The sequence below is a fragment of the Bombyx mori genome, chromosome 23 (assembly GCF_030269925.1).
Source record: "Bombyx mori chromosome 23, ASM3026992v2".
Lineage (NCBI taxonomy): Eukaryota > Metazoa > Arthropoda > Insecta > Lepidoptera > Bombycidae > Bombyx > Bombyx mori.
The window spans coordinates 19504941-19521781 of record NC_085129.1 but is presented as its reverse complement, the minus strand read 5'-3'; the positions used below and the strand labels follow the sequence as shown (position 1 = coordinate 19521781).

The following is a 16841-nucleotide window of genomic DNA, read 5'->3' as shown; positions in this document are numbered from 1 at the left end:
CACGGGTAGATACCACCACCCTGCCTATTTCTGCCGTGAAGCAGTAATGCGTTTCGGTTTGAAGGGTGAAGCAGCCGTTGAAACTATAGAACTTATATCTCAAGGTGGGTGGCGCATTTACATTGTAGATGTCTATGGGCTCAGGTAACCACTTAACACCAGGTGGGTCGTGAGCTCATGAACCCATCAAAGCAATAAAAAAAAAAGTGTCATTCGACTAATAAACAAATTTTCGTAATCGTGAATTCGTTTTTAATCACAGTAGGATGGTGTTTATCAAAAAAATCTAAGATAAATGTATCCGGATACCTTTACATTTATGGGTTGATTAAATAAATTTCCGAGGTGCAGAGAATTCTTTGAGTGTTTCCTGAAGCTGTACGATTAAAAAATGAGTTATTTGATATTGTATTCTTGTACACAAATGCAGTGACGCAGCGAGGGGAAAGGGGGAGCATCATGCCCCGGGCGCTATTCACAGAGGCGCCAAAAATAATCCGCAAAACAAAAAATAAATCTCTAATTTTTATTTTTAGTATAATTGATTTCAGCAAAATATATTTTAAATTTAGTGCCAGTGTAATATAATAAATTTTAATTCGTAACTAAAAAGAAAAAAGGAACACTAGGTAATAGTCTAAAATAGGTACGTCAAAAAGGTATTGTGCCCGGGACGTAAGTTAAGCTCGCTACGCCACTGCACGAACGCAAACTTCATACAAAAACTGAAGGAAAGGGGTGCGAAATAAAACACAATTCATAGGGGGGAAATCGATATTATCTGAATACATTATTTGTATTCACACATTTTCTAGATATGACATCAAATAGTGCGCGCCCACCATTAAAAAAAAATCATAAACGCAAAATTACAAAAAAAACACACACGTATTAAGATTAAATTAAAAAAAAAACTCATACAGAAAATAAATGCGACATTGTTCCCGAGAACGTTTGAAAAATCTGTGATTTTGATACCACACGAACGAATGAGCGAATTGACCGGGTGGATTGGAATGTTTTAAATAGGCTTGTCTCGTAATAGAGACGAAAGATTCATCAAAATTAAAACTAATTTTCAATGTCAAAATTAAGTTCTTAACTCATTCATTCATCTGAATTCTTTTTAAATCAATCTCATTCACTTGTTTTTTTTTTCATACAAATATTCGATTTAAATTGCATTTAAAACTTATAATTATTACGTCTTACAGATAATATTCATTACAAAATTAATCCTATTTAATTAAAGATATTATACAACAAAAAAATATAAACATCTGTACAAAACTGCAATTCTTAAATATAATTGGTAGACTTAACCTAGAAGCATATTGTGAATTAAAAAAAAAATCCTATCATTCGTTCCAAGTGAATGAGAATTAGATTATTAATTGTTGATTTAATGAGATTCTTTGAAATAAACATAGCCTTTGTAACCTTGTCTAAGCAGGGCGAATATTATGTACCGAAAGCGAAATTGTACCTATAAATAAATTATTACCTTTACCGAGCTAGCAGTCCTAAATGCGACCATCCACAATAACAGTAAATAATCTTGTTAAAATTCATATTAAAATATTAATTTCATTACAAAATAGAACTATTTCGATAGAGTAAAAATAAAACTTTTTTTAATTTTTTATTTTCTCTATGTCAATATTTAAATTTGATTAAAAAACGTTCGCTTTTAGTTTACACAATATTACGACGTAAAACACACATAATAAAAATAAAAATAAAAAAATCTAAAAATAAATAGAACAATTTAAATAACAGAACGAAGAGTTTTAAAAAATTTTTTTAGACTTGTAAAAATGCATTTTTTTTATCTTTTCTTTTGGCAATCTCTAAGTCAATTCGAATCATTAATTTAGCACCGAATTTTGGCTAAAATTCAATTTTAATTTTAAGTCTAGACAAACAAATAAATATACAACACAAAAGCGCCATCGGTTGTTTTCGTTCAATGCGTATCACATTTTCTTAGATTGACTAGTGTACGTTTTATTTTTGACCATGTCATTAACAGACCACATAGCCAAACACCGACCAGATGCGTAGAACCGTTAATTGTCGACAGGATAAGGGCAAAACAAAACAATTATATACATATCGACGCTTGAAAGGCAAACGTGACTAAGCGACAATAACTGCTTTGTACATAAATGATAGGCAATAACCATATTCGATGCGCAAAAAAAAATATATTTCTGGGTCTATTAAAATCATTTCAACGCTACAGCTAGATTCGTTAAAATAGATTTTTTTTCAGGTATTTCAGCTATAAATTACTCTACTGTAAAGTTCACGCATTGTCGCTTAGTCACGTTTGCCTTTCAAGCGTCGATATGTATTCGTATAATTATTGTTTTTTTTTTTACTTCAAAGTTCAAATGACTTTTATGACATGTGACAGTAAATAACGCGCGAAACCGCACAAGGCATTGAGATACGATCTGATTGCACTGCGGCTTCATTAAATATCAGAACTGCAATTATTTTAGGCTTAGTTTTGTATATGGAAGTTAGAAGTAAGAAGCACCCTCTCAGTGTATTAGAAAGTGTCCGCTGAAAGGGAGCAGCCAATTAGGTGGCGACACAATAGCATGTGGAAGGATTTTAAAAATAGCGCCATAAGCTACCACTCTTTTTCAACTTGTACCTTATACAAGACGGTGCAACTTACCTCTACCCTCCATAGTCCAGTTGTAAACAGTAAAATTGCACCTCAAAAACCCACCCGCACAGCCCAAGTGTTGATAAACCAATATAGCAGTTCTAAAACAAAATTGTTTCCGGTTCGCGTTCGCTAGTAGTCGTTTCGGCACAGGGATCTGTCCCTACACACCTCGTACGTGACAGTGACAGCAAATCCAAAATGTCAACCGATGGTCTTGTCAATTTTCAAAATTTTTAGCTGAGCTAACTATAGTTAGGTAAAACGTATCCGTAAAATTAAGTGAGGTTTTATTATTTTATTCATATTGAATTCTGAAATTGATAACCTTTTTTCACTTTAATAGCCTCGGCGGGAAGAGCTTCTATTACGGCGAATCATTATATTTATAGAGAGTGGCCAGACTCGGTAGGCAGCGGCTTGGCTCTGCAGTGCTGAAGTCCATGTGCGACGGTAACCACTCACCATCAGGTGAGCCCTACGCCCGTCTGCCTACAAGGGCAATAAAAAAAAACCTTGGGAATCACCATGCATATTAAAACTAGATGACAGTAATTTTTTTACTCCGTTCATTTTTTTCATTTCATTCCATTAATTTAAAAAAAATAGGTCAAATATGTGGCCATTTAGCGTAGAGTTAAATTTGTACATTATTTAAAAAAAAAATCGTACACTCATATGTGCCATAATCCCTGAAGAGGTTAAAACTTAATAAGGTCTGTTTTCAAAATCATTTACGTCAAAAACGTTTCGAAATTTTGGTTCAGGCAATAGTTAGATAACTTCTTCATGAATCCTCACTTATTCTTACGATACAAATAAAAAAAAAACAAACACAAAAAACATAAAGAATTCATTCCTCATTGCATGAGATCACTTATATATATATACATATATTTATATAAAAAAAAAACATCCATTAAAATCAGTCTAAGTAGGTATAAAGAAGGTACATCTTAAATGATTTGTTTCAATGATTCATTCGTAGCTGTAAGATAAAGCCTTTCATTTACTTTTTTTACTATCACAGGAAAGAAGTTACTGATGCCCCTGATAATAATGATTTAGAAATCGTCGTGGCCTAAAGGATAAAGACGTCGGTGCATTCTGCATTCGTATCTAGCGATGCACCGGTGTTCGAATACCGCAGGCGGGTACCAATTTTTCTAATGAAATACGTACTTAACAATTGTTCACGATCGGTTTCCACGGTGAAGGAATAACATCATGTAATAAAAATCAAACCCGCAAAATTATAATTTGCGTAATTACTGGTGGTAGGACGTTTTGTGAGTCCGCACGGGTAGTTACCACCGCTCTACCTATTTCTGCCGTGAAGCAGTAATGCGTTTCGGTTTGAAGGGTGGGGCAGCCGGTGTAACTATACTTGAGATCTTGAACTCATCTCTCAAGGTGGGTGGCGCATTTACGTCGTAGATGTCTATGGGCTCCAGTAACCACTTAACACCAGGTGGGCTGTAAGCTCGTCCACCCATCTAAGCAATAAAAAAAATTAGTTGCGACGCTTTGAATACTTGAGTCGATAGATCGACTCTCTATTAATGTGTATAAAGTGCGACGGAGCGTTGAAATACCGACTATAGCGCAGTTCGATTACAGGTATTAGGCATCGACCCGAATGGACGTATCTTAGAGCGCGCGCATAGTTCAAAATTATTTTGCTCTGAATTTAGTATCGATATTTTATATTTCTTTAAAAGTCCTACTTCAGCAATTTCTGCAAAATATGAAAAAAATATGCTCCGCACTAAAAAGGTTTAAATTGTAAAAGTATGTAGTTTTAGTTACACTATATTATATCTTTCTCTTTTTTTCTTTACAGACAGAGCGACTGTCACAGTCATTGTTACGAAAACCAGCGAATATTCGCCGTCGGGCTTATATTTTAGTAGGCACACCATAAGTTTCACTTCGAACGCCCAAGACATAATACACAAACGTCAAACTTGTCAAACGTCATCGCTTACGATGCCTACGCATCGAAACGTCAAAGTTGCCAAAAATCAGAACTGTCACACTGACGTCGGTCAGAGACGTCATCTGTCAATTCGAAGGGAATCATTGAAACAGACCGCGCTCACGTACGGCATCACGTCACACCGGACGCAAAACGTAAAATAATTAATTTAGGGATTAAAATTAAAAATAAAAATGGCATCAAAATCACAGACGTGTAAAACGTATCGTTAATAGGAATCATATTAATTGTCGTAACGTTTAAAATCACAAATGACGTTACAGACGAAACTAGATATATCACGTAACACTTACTAAAGTACACGAACGAAGTCTCGTCCCAAATAATAACTAAAACGATCCAAATAATAATAATAATACTGCGAATTAATTCAATAAACTTAAAATTACGAATAAATATATTAAATAAATTAATTCGAGACAAAAGTCTTTTAAATAAATCAGTACAACAAAATGACGGTGGACAACCTATTACGGTCGTATGACGCGCTTTCGATGACCTAACACTAAATATATTATTATATCGTCCGTACGCATTTACATATGATAATACATATATTAATAATAATAAACTATTATTCAAATTCATATGCATCAGACATGAACACATTGTGTTTGCTTCGAAGCGATTCGGGTCACGTGTCGCCTCACTATGACTAGTTAAATCGAGAATTAATTTCGATCGGACCGAATCGATTTTAAACAAGTCTCCGTCACATTCCATCGTTTTGTTGGCGTTACGAAAAAATATCGCACAAGCGAATACGCCTTTGCCTGATAACAATAAAACCATCGAATCAGCTTCGGTGTTGCCAGCGTCAGTAAAAACGCTTGAAACATAAGGGAATGCGATACATTGCGCGTCACCGTAACCATTGCGGTTACTAAAGAAAACGCACGTGTTCAGTGACGTCACTAATTTTGGATTTTGGATTCTGGAGAAGTTCAAATGGGACCGGTAAAACAATTCGGCATATACGTACGGACGAGTCGAGTACACAACATCAATTTGGGAGGCAGACGAGGGGAAAGGCGCTTGCGCCGCACTTCCATTGTACTGACTTCTGGGTAATGGTTAAGGGGCATGCTGCTTCTTGGGCTTCTTCAGGTGTTCCTCGTCGGCGCCGGATTTGGGGACCTGGAATCCGTCATCAAAACCAATCTTAAGTTACAGATGTATGGCGTTTTCGATTTATTTCTGTCACCTTTTCATTGAGAGTATATCTCCTCTAGTTTCATTTAATTTCGTTTCATATCATTTTTCATAAAACAGAATATGCAAAAGATTAGGCTGTATGGTGTTATGATGGTATGATTTTATTAACTCGACACTGGCAACAATGGCATCGAAAAAAACCGATTGCCATACTAAATAAAATACTAAGTACCAGTGCAAATAAATATTTAAACTATAATATTAAAATATTTATACTAAGACCGTCGACTTTTATAATGATATGGAATATTCTAGAATGATTGAACAATATATTATTTAATTAAATAAATTATTTAATCATGAAAATTTGTTGGGTACGTATTTCATTAGAAAAATTGGTACCCGCCTGCGGGATTCGAACACCGGTGCATCGCTACATACGTATGGACCGGACATCTTATCCTTCAGGCCACGACGACGTCAAACACTCCTCGTAGTGTGACAGAGTACGCGAATGATTTGCGCAATGAGATCAACGAGGTGCATGAGCATGTCAGAAAGTCAGGCCAACAAGCCTCAACTCCAGATTAATGTGCCTACCTCGGTATAACGCTCCCCCTTCAACGAGACGATCTTATTGTCCCTGTACCGGACCATCTTTTTGGGCTCGATCTTGGGGGCCAAGGGCCTATGCTCCTTCGTACCAGAGTTTTCGTCCACGTACGAGTAACTAGAACGTTCAAGTGGAAATTGTATACTCTCTGATGCGTCATGATCTGGATGGGGTTGATTAGGTTATGCAGACGTAAATGCTGCCAAGCTTGAGACGTGAGGTCGTAGTCTTAAGAATATTGTACAACTACTGTCCTGGACCTGAAGGCCTTTGACTCTCTCTGAAGTTCTCGACTCAACTTTTTAAGATGCCAGAATTACTGGTGACCTGTAGGCCTTTCCAGTTTCATTAAGACTGGTGACGAGCAAAGGAGACCTAACCACTCGAAGGTAGCTGCTTCGCGAATGCATCTACAACCGGATCGGGATCGCGACCCTCTGAAAAGATCCGGCGAGAAACTCAGCGGGCTGATGTATGGGTTAGGTCGCACGTCGAACTCTTGGTGAACATCGACGAGTAAGGTGACCAGGGTCCCTAAGCCTAGAGCTGCAGGCGTCTAATAGCTATGTTAATGTGCCGGATGGAGCTGATATTGACTGTTTTTTTTCCAATGTGCGTTAACCCCGAACTTTTTTCGAAGTAAACCGATTTCGTGTACTGGAGCCCATAGACATCTACAACGTAAATGCGCCACCCACCTTGAGATATAAGCTCTTAAAGTCTCAGAATAGTTACAACGGCTGCCCCACCCTTCAAACCGAAACGCCTCACTGCTTCACGGCAGAAATAGGCAGGGCGGTGGTACCTACCCGCGCGGACTCACAAGAGGTCCTACCACCAGTTAACTGTACGACTTGTAGTTTTTTAGTTATCATTAATGATGTATGTTCAATTGGCTTCGACTGCGTTAATTTTGCTGAAGAAGCTTCACGAACGATAAACCAAAAGCACGCATTAAGCTTACCGATCGATTATTCTCTGCTTGACCTCTTGTTCGTCAACCGGCTTTGTCCGGTGGACCGGAGCGTGTAGAGCCGACTGAGTGAGGCCCAACTCCCTGCGGTGGAGCAAGGTTGCGGCCGCCCTTTCCACGTCGCCAAAGGCAATTGAGAGGCAGTGCTTTATCTAGGAATCGGGGACGCCGATTAAATGGCCGGTGTTCTAGAATAACACCCCCCAACTGAGGGGTCGTGGGGCGACCAAGGGATTCACCGGAGATTAGGCTGTAGCGTTCTCTGACAAGCGGCCTTAATACTGGTATGGCGTCTTCTGAGCTCGCATCGATAAGCACCACCATCCTGCCTATTTTATCCGCTAAACGATTATGCGCTCTGGTTTGATTGGCGATATTCCCATGCACAATACAACTGTAACTTCGACCTCATGTGTCACGTTCTAAATGGGCTAAGATGGAAAAAATTAAATGAAAAGGGTCCTCTAAGCGAACCCTGGACTGTCTTCAGAGGCCTAAGACCACTAACCTCCATAGCGCATGCGTTAGGAAACATCTCAGCCAGCACCTGGCACTGATGAACTTCCAAGGTGGGTATGTTCACCCCGGCTCCTTCCACCTCCTTCTCAGAGCCGGAACTCTCGGAGTTCGTGTGGGAGCTGACGAAGAAGTCAAATTTACTTGCACATACATTTTGCCGATCCGGCATGTGTTCAATGGATATGAGAACTTATCATACGTCATATCGGAACTTTAACTACATTGTTACAATAGGAGTTGCAGCCTTGACGTCTTCAAACCTCTATTTTTCTACTACACTTCTGTAACTGTAATATCTTCAACAATTTTCCTATCAAACCCCTATTTCCTTGGACTTAGGTTTCCTTGTTCGAGCTTGTGCGTATCTAAAGTACTGTGTGCTTAATTCGAGTTTTTTAACGTTCTAAATAGCGTAAAAGTTATCAGTAGTCATAGTCGCTTAGTCACATATATATGACAATGGAAAGAAAATTGTGACATAAATTGAAAAATATATATAAATAGTTAAAAGTTACAAACGTAATCGGTACCGGTGCCGTATGCGTGAGAGAAAGGGAAGGCAGATTGGCGCCGTAACGCGTTACGTAACGAAGCGCTTTACCCTCCCATAACAAGTTTTTACAGCCTTCCGGTGTCACAAGACCGGACAGCTTCTAAGCGATGCTTACCGATCATTCTTCGGTGGTGGGGGCAGCATCTCGGAGAGGCTCTGCAGGGTAAGGCTCACTTTATCGCTGCTCGAATCATCTGTTCAGAACAAACCATATTAAAGTTTCTGAAATGTAATGATAATAATGTCTGAATTTACTGGTGGTAGGACCTCTTGAGAGTCCGCGCGGGTAGGTACCGCCACCCTGCCTATTTCTGCCGTGAAGCAGTAATACGTTTCGGTTTGAAGGGTGGGGCAACCGTTGTAACTATACTTGAGACCTTAGAACTTATATCTCAAGGTGGGTGGCGCATTTACGTTGTAGATGTCTTTGGGCTCCGGTAACCACTTAACATCAGGTGGGCTGTGAGCTCGTCCACCCATCTGAGCAATAAAAAAAAAGTAACATAAATGGGTAACTCCGATTATTTAACACGATTTTAATAGCTTCATACGTACATACGTTATATTTAAGTATATAAATATTATAAAGAGGAAAGATTTGTTTGTTTGTTTGTTTCGAATAGGCTGCGAAACTACTGGACCGATTTGAAAAATTCTTTTTCCATTAGTAGCCGACATTGTCCCTGATGAACATAGGCAAATTTTTATTATTTATTTTTTTATTTTTATTTTTTTGGTTTCATGTGTGTTTTAATGTTTCCGAAGCGAAGCGAGGGCGGGTCGCTAGTTTAAGTATACAACGGAAACCTTGAGCATGATTGTGATCCCCTTCAAAACGTCGGTTTGATACGAAATTTTTCAAATAATACATCTTTACATATACTAGTTGCCCACCCTCAGTAGTTGAAAAACGACGATAATTTATTAAAATTATAAGTTTTTTTTTTTTATTGCCCTTGTAGGCAGACGAGCATACGGCCCACCTGATGGTGAGTGGTTACCGTCGCCCATGGACTTCAGCAATGCCAGGGGCAGAGCCAAGTCGCTGCCTACCGCTAACATTGAACATTATTGTGGTTTTATTGTCAAAGACTATAATTACAGATTTCGCCAAGGCTATACTATAGATATACAAATAATATTAAACACAAACAATATTAATTTATTGTATTCCTAGTCAAATTGAGTTGACCACAGACTTTAACAATAAATATATTACGGGCGTGTCTGTCAAATACACAGTAGTGTGCGTAATATTTTTTTTAATCAATTTAATGTATTTTTTAGGCATATTTAAAAAAAAATAGCATTCTGAACTCCTCTATATTCTCTATAAGTGTGGAAAATTTCATGCTCCTCCGTCCGCGCAATTTTCGTAAAAACGGATAGGTACAAAGTTTTTGCTTCACGTACTATTATTGTATAGATAATTGTACCTACTGTAAGTGTGTATGCCACTGAACTTCTAAACAGCTTGAACGATTTGAATGTTTTTTTTTGTATGCCTTTGGGTGGCACCCTAGATGGTTTAGATTCACAAATCAGCTCGACAGATGGCGCTGCAGTCGGTATTTAGATTATTTATCTTTCCTGAAAATAATTTATATCGCAAAACAAAGTTTGCCGTGTCAGCTAGTATAATATATATTTTCATTTCTCAATTAAATATAAATTAACTATCTTAAGCAATCAATCAAATGTAATCAAATCTTAGTTAGGTATATAATTTTTTATTTTTGTTGATAATGCACTGTCGATTGCACCTATAATGGAGGTGACATCTGTCATGTACTTTTGTCAGTTTTTCAATGTGTTCTATTGATGATCACTTTATTGGTGCAACTTAATAAATAAATAAACAGCGTACAATGCGTTCGGAGTCGGAACGTAAATTTATTATGACTAGAGGTCCCGCAGTAGTCGAAATGCGACTATAATTAATTAGAATTGTAAGTTTGTACACTATTATGATTGTATTTTATACTTCTATAATCACAAATTTCGCCAAGACTACACTATAAAACATATCGACGCTTGAAAGGCAAACATGACTAAGCGACAATAACTGCTTTGTACATAAATTATAGGCAATAACCATATTCGATGCGCAAAAAATATATATTTCTAGGTCTATTAAAATCATTTCAATCCTACAGCTACTAGCTAGATTCTACTACAGCTAGATTCTTTAAAATAAATTTTGTTTTCAGGTATTTCAACTTTAAATTAGTCTACTATAAAGTTCACGCATTGTCGCTTAGTCACGTTTGCCTTTCAAGCGTCGATATTAAAAAAGACAAACCATATTCTATTCTCAATTTGACAACAGACGTCAAGAACAAAAGTTTGACAATAAATAGTATGCATGCGTGTGAGCGTCAAATACACGGTATGTAGTGTGTGTAATGTTTTCTTTATTGATTTAATGTATCTTTTATGCATTATTTAAAAAAAATATTGGCATTGTGCACTTCTTCTCTATATTCTCTATAAATGTGAGAAATTTCATACTCCTCCGTCCGCGCAATTTTCGTAAAAAGGGATACAAAGTTTTTGCTTCACGTATTAATATATAGATGTAAAACTTATCTTTGTTTTATATACGCCATAAAACAACATAACGTACACATAAAGCATTAATAAATAATAAATAAATATATAACAACACAAAACACGTTTTTAATTATATCAAGCCCAATTAAAAAGCAGTAAACATTGTTTTTCTTTCATTATTTTATTCTTAATCAGAATGATTAATTGGACCCAAGTACCTACTCGTAATATAATTAAAACGATATCTTCGGTCCTTGATATGTTAACGGTTTTTAATTGACTTAAATTCGTTCGATATAAAACATTAATTTAATTAATAAAACATGTTTTTTTTATTAACCGAACAAGAGAATAATAAAATTCGCTACCTCTTTGACGCTTCTATACATATAGCGTATCAGTCTGTGATAATAATATATGTCATCTAACAAACCGTTAATTGTACTCTTTTTTGTATTTAATGTTTCGCATTGTTTTTTTTTTGGTGGTGTACCTACATTAAAAAATACTCTCTCTCTTTCTCTCTCTCTCTCTCTCTCTCTCTCTCTCTCTCTCTCTCTCTCTCTCTCTCTCTCTCTCTCTCTCTCCCTCTCTCTAACAAGGAACTATCATGGTTTACGATCTCTTACCGTTGCCATTGCTGGAGTCGGTCTCCTCGTGACGGGAGATCTCGGCTTCCAGTTCCAGAACCCAGGAGCAGACCAGGCCCGCGTCGATGTGCGCGAATTCCGGTACGTAAGCTGCCATCATCTCGATGAATCCTAAAACAAGTGGATCTCCCTAAAAACGTGGACGCGAAATAAAGGTTTTCAAGAAAATCAATATTTATACGCTATTATTAACAAAGTCTTCGCGTCTATTCGAAGAAGTGCTTATTATACACACTATTATCCCCTCGTACAGCTAAATATCAAAACTGGTGAAGTGTCAAAATCATTTGCCCACTGAGTTTCTCGCCGGATCTTCTCAGTGGGTCGCGTTTACGATCCGGTGGTAGATTCAGCGAAGCACTACTCTTGCTAGGGCCACTGTTAGCAAACCCTCCCAGGTTGAGCACCGTGAGTTCACCTGTCAGCCATAGCGTATCCGGAATAGCACAGACTACCAGCAAATAAGTAGGGAGAAAAGGGATTCATCCTAATTACCCTTGAATCACGTGTGAAACTTCGGAATCCGCTGAAATTATGCTGTTGATATTATTACTTTTGCTGGCCATGTCGCGAGATATACAGATCAGAGATGGACTGCGAAAGTTACATCTTGGAGCGGCCCAACGGGCAAGAGAAGTCGAGAGAGACCACTAACCAGATGGGAAGACGATCTTAGACGAACAGCTGGCCCAAACTGGATAGACGTAGCACAGAATAGAGACGCTTGGGCATCTTTGGAGGAGGCCTTTACCCGATCCGGGGTTCTTGCTAATTAAATTTTACTGATTCATTACAAAACTCTTTTACATCCTAAATACTAATACATACATTTATATTTATTACATTTTTTTTTTAAACTTTGTAAAGCAAGAAATAAATGGCTTATTATTATTATTATTACTTTTTGGGGCTTTATGCGTGCTTTGTACCGGGCTGATCAAATAAAACAATAACACGATGATAAATACAGACCCGACGTTACTTTACTGCATCACTCGTTCTCAAAAGCTACCGCGTTAGATGTTTCCCACCTGCATTCATCGAACTGACCTAGTTATGTTAATACAGGGCAGATAATAACGTCTCTATCCTTACCATGTTTGCATTGATTCCCGTATTTGCGCTAGGGCAACACTTCAGACAACAAAGAATGGAGTTTTGTTACATCGTTCTTCGGAAAATAGGTTAAGGGTAGCTTTTGTTGTGGTAAACACTCGATTCTAAAGCTTTGTTTCGTTAAAACTGATTATTAAAAAGGGTCATATTCAGGCGGTCATTTTGGACATCTGTGGCGCTATTCTGAGAGTCTATTAGTGCTCTTGTGCCGTAAAAGCAATGCTTTGTTAGCGATTTTGTTCCTTGTGTTTGCCTAACCATCCGAATTCGACGGCACTAAAGCCTAAATTTATTTTACGTATTAAATTAACGCGTTTTGTTAATAATAGGTGTTTAGAAATGAAAAACGAACTATGTATTTCGAAAAACTTTTTATTGCTAACACAAAAAAAGTCGACAATAAGGAAAGATAGTTAAATGCAATTTTTTCATTGATTATTTTCTAATTGCAACGTTTTTCTCAATTCTTTTTGTTTTTCATTTTGTGTTATGTATTTTAATTCTAGGCGATTCGACGTTACAGGCGTTACGTTATTTAAATGCGGAGACATTCATCGTTAAGTTCGCTGTTTGTCTTCCAAATAAAATAAAGAAGCCATCTTTCTCCGCACCGATCCGCTGCCGTCGGACCGGGGGGTCATAGAAGGGTCTTTGCCCAGCCTTGACCCCCTTAGGGGCGTCCTCCACGGTGGTGAACCGGGTCGCTCTAACGCGTCGCCACATTAATATCATTAACAAAAAGTCGTCGTCGTCGTTAAGTCGTCATGGCCTAAAGAAGTCGTCGTGGCCTAAAGGATAAGACGTCCGGTGCATTCGTATCTAGCGATGCACCGGTGTTCCGAATCCCGCAGGCGGGTACCAATTTTTTTTATGAAATACGTACTCAACAAATGTTCATGATTGACCTCCACAGTGAAGGAATAACATCGTGTAGTAAAAATCAAACCCGCAAAATTATAATTTGCGTAATTACTGGTGGTAGTACGTGTTATGAGTTCGCGCGTATAGGTACCACACCCCGCCTATTTCTGCCGTGAAGCAGTAATGCGTTTCGGCTTAAACGGTGGGCCAGACATTGTAACTATACTGAGACCTTAGAACTCATATCTCAAGTTGGGTGGCGCATTTACGTTGTAGATGTCTATGGGCTCCAGTAACCACTTAACACCAGGTAGGCTGTGAGTTCATCCACCCATCTAAGCAATAAAAAAAAAACGTTCACACATGGGTTTAGAAATTACTAACTACAACTAAATGCTTTAACCACAGCCAATTGCATCAACAATCTCGCTAAGCTCTAAGCAGCTGCTGGGTCAAATGAAAGGCCATGCACATAAACCAGACCTTTAGACAAGAACATGAAATTTCAACAGGATCCGAATAACATTTACTGGAAATCAAACCTATACTAGCCAGAATTACCATCACTACGCCTACTAAGCAATATATGGCTCTCTATATCCATATTAAAAAGCCATATCATCTGTATATTCTGATTGGTAATATTTCAGATTATTTTTTTTGTAATGCATGTCTTATGATTTTTTATAGTTTTTCAGGACCACATAAGAATTATTTATATTGTAAATTGAAGTTGAGGAAGATCAGCAACCAGGTGAACGGACATTGTAAAGGACCACCAGCGTCCCGGGTGCCATTAAGGACGCCAAATGCAGGCAATGTTGGAGTAAGCTGTTGGAGAAACTGGACCAAGGTGGTCACAACCCTCAGTAATGAGGATGTGACAATGAAGAAGAAGAAATTTTAAAATGTTTAGTTCAATCTACCGCAATAGAAAATTATTTCAATAGTTAAGATAGCAGTAAAATCTTATAGTCAATTTTAGATTCTAACAGATAAATGACACTGCAGCTTGGAGCTTAAAAGTGGACCTTGCTGTGTAGTCTACATTACTTTCAATATTCTCAATTTTTTTTTTCAGTTTTTTTTTTATGATAAAGCTAATTACTGCTAATAGACAGTCAACTTATTTTTAATTAAGCTGAATATTCATATTATTAATATTTTGGCATATTAAAAATAAAAAAATAATATAATATCCCATTAATTCTTTAATTTATTTAGGGCAGTATGTTTGTAGTTATCAGTGTTATATTTTTTTAAAATAAAACTACTGTTTCGTTTTTTTTGTTTTTTTTTATTTATTTATTTTCATCATTACCTACTTATTTTGATTTATTGAGATGTTTATCTACAAGTAAAGTAAATTATAATGGACTACCTACCTTCAACATCGAAGCAGGGATCCTGGGATGCCTCTTCTAGTATCGAAATCACATAAGACAAGACTATATCGTCAATAACATTTAAGTCTGCTTTTGGAACGTTTTTAATGATAAATTGAAATAGACTCTCCTTAACAAAAGACTCTTGTTGCGCTATAGCACTCATTTTAGCTTAAAACAAGGTAAATTACACGCAAAACAGACCGAAAATATAGTTAAAAGTTCTGCGGACACGGATCGATAGATAACTAGTTTACTAAATGTATGAAGTTGTAATATGCAGTTCTAGAATTTTATATAGTTCCAGTACCCCTTTGTGTGAGGGACCCGAGTTATTAATAGTATAATTCTAGGAATATTCCCTGAAAATCTAGGGGCCGACCTCAGAAAATCAATACAATCGAATGTTTTTTTATAAACACCTTTCTGTTATTGTTGGTGTTAGCAAACGCTATCGAACATACAGCCAGAGTTAAAGCGAGATATTTTTCATGTTTTTGTGCTTTAAATTGCAATAAAATTGTGAGCTATATAATATAAATAATATTTATCATAATCATGTTAGTCCTAATATTAATTTTTAAAAAAACGTAGTAATCAGATAAAGTTTCATTCCAAAACAAATAAGTCAATATCCAATTGTTAAAAGTGATCAAATTTATTAATTATTAAAAGCAAAAGCTGAATAAGAAAAATTCTTTATGACAGTTTCATTTTTCCCAAAATTAGGCCATAGTTAAAATAAGGATGGATGGTGATAAAGTTACTAATGTATCCGAATATAAATATTGATCGGTCAAACTTCGCCAGCTGTTGAGAAAAAACAAATCCGTGGGATACCAAGTTTAAAAGGGAATGACGATTTTGCCTTTTACACACATACACATTTAAAATTTCCAAGACGTTCCCCGGAAACTCCTTCAATTCCACAGAACTGACTTTGAATGTAATTTGTCAATGTTGTCTGCATAGCTGAAAACGAAATTATTTTCCAATACTTTACAGAGTGAAACAAACGAGCATAATTATTTTACATTATTATGGTAACAAATGTAATAAACATCAAGGGGCACTGAGTCATGCAGATTTTGCTACTTGCGTCGTAGAACAGATCATTCTGGTTTGTAGTAAGAGGGGTCGTCGTACCCCCTTACGGGGCCACGGAACGGGCCTCGGGGCGAACCCCACTGCCCGGGCAGAAGCTCCCTGCCACGTAGGGCGGGGAGCTTCTGCCCGCTGGCAACTTGCAGGCAACTAGACTAACTAAAACTAACCAGGACTACTATTTACAAACACATAGACAATAGTCAGCAGACGAGGGGCCCACCACCGGCCCCATGCCGCGGCCCCATATCTACAAAACAGAGGGGGAGCCACGGAACTAGTTTTAAGCGATCACCCGTTCCGGGCTCCCCAGAAGGGGAAGACCAGATCGGGGAGGGACCGATTTAAATCACTCTCCAGACGGGGGAGTAGTCCACCCTCGGGGGTGGTAAGAAGGGTCCCCATAGGGGGGCACCCCAACAATGTGGGGGGAACGACGAGTGTGGACAGCTCAGTCCCATGGGGGCACTCATTATAAGCACTTCTATATCACTCCGATTAAACCGACTATCTTGCCATAGTGGGGGGTTCTAGTAGCTCCCTTGGTAGCGCCCGACCATCAGGTGGTCTGGCGTGCAAGGGAGCTATATTGTGGAGATGCCCGTGGGGTCCACCGTCAGCCCGCTCGTAGAGATTACGAGCTAGCCTCCGGATGAACTCCTCGAGCGACTCCTCATCTA

The 16841-nt window shown here is 37.8% G+C and overlaps 1 protein-coding gene and 1 long non-coding RNA gene across 2 annotated transcripts; one reads left to right on the top strand and one right to left on the bottom strand.

Moving 5' to 3' along the window:
* Positions 1 to 760: 760 nt before the first annotated feature.
* On the bottom strand, positions 761 to 15468 carry LOC101743236 (CUE domain-containing protein 2). The gene is made up of 7 exons (XM_038019146.2): positions 15058 to 15468; positions 11675 to 11806; positions 8608 to 8686; positions 7929 to 8058; positions 7412 to 7572; positions 6435 to 6564; positions 761 to 5816 (listed from the first exon to the last, which is right to left on the bottom strand). Exons 1-7 carry the CDS (start codon positions 15221 to 15223, stop codon positions 5754 to 5756), a joined length of 861 nt encoding a protein of 286 aa, XP_037875074.1. The 5' UTR covers positions 15224 to 15468; the 3' UTR covers positions 761 to 5753.
* On the top strand, positions 11632 to 14957 carry LOC119630300 (uncharacterized). Its single transcript, XR_009976350.1, has 2 exons — positions 11632 to 11776; positions 14363 to 14957. It is a non-coding gene; the product is annotated as an uncharacterized LOC119630300 (long non-coding RNA).
* Positions 15469 to 16841: the final 1373 nt, after the last annotated feature.

Coding starts and splice junctions, on each gene's coding strand:
- LOC101743236 (XM_038019146.2), bottom strand. CDS start 15,223: ATGAGTGCTATAGCGCAACAAGAGTCTTTTGTTAAGGAGAGTCTATTT. Junction 11,807..15,057: donor TCCCTGCTTCGATGTTGAAG/GTAGGTAGTCCA, acceptor CACTTGTTTTAG/GATTCATCGAGATGATGGCA. Junction 8,059..8,607: donor CCACCACCGAAGAATGATCG/GTAAGCATCGCT, acceptor CTTCTTCGTCAG/CTCCCACACGAACTCCGAGA.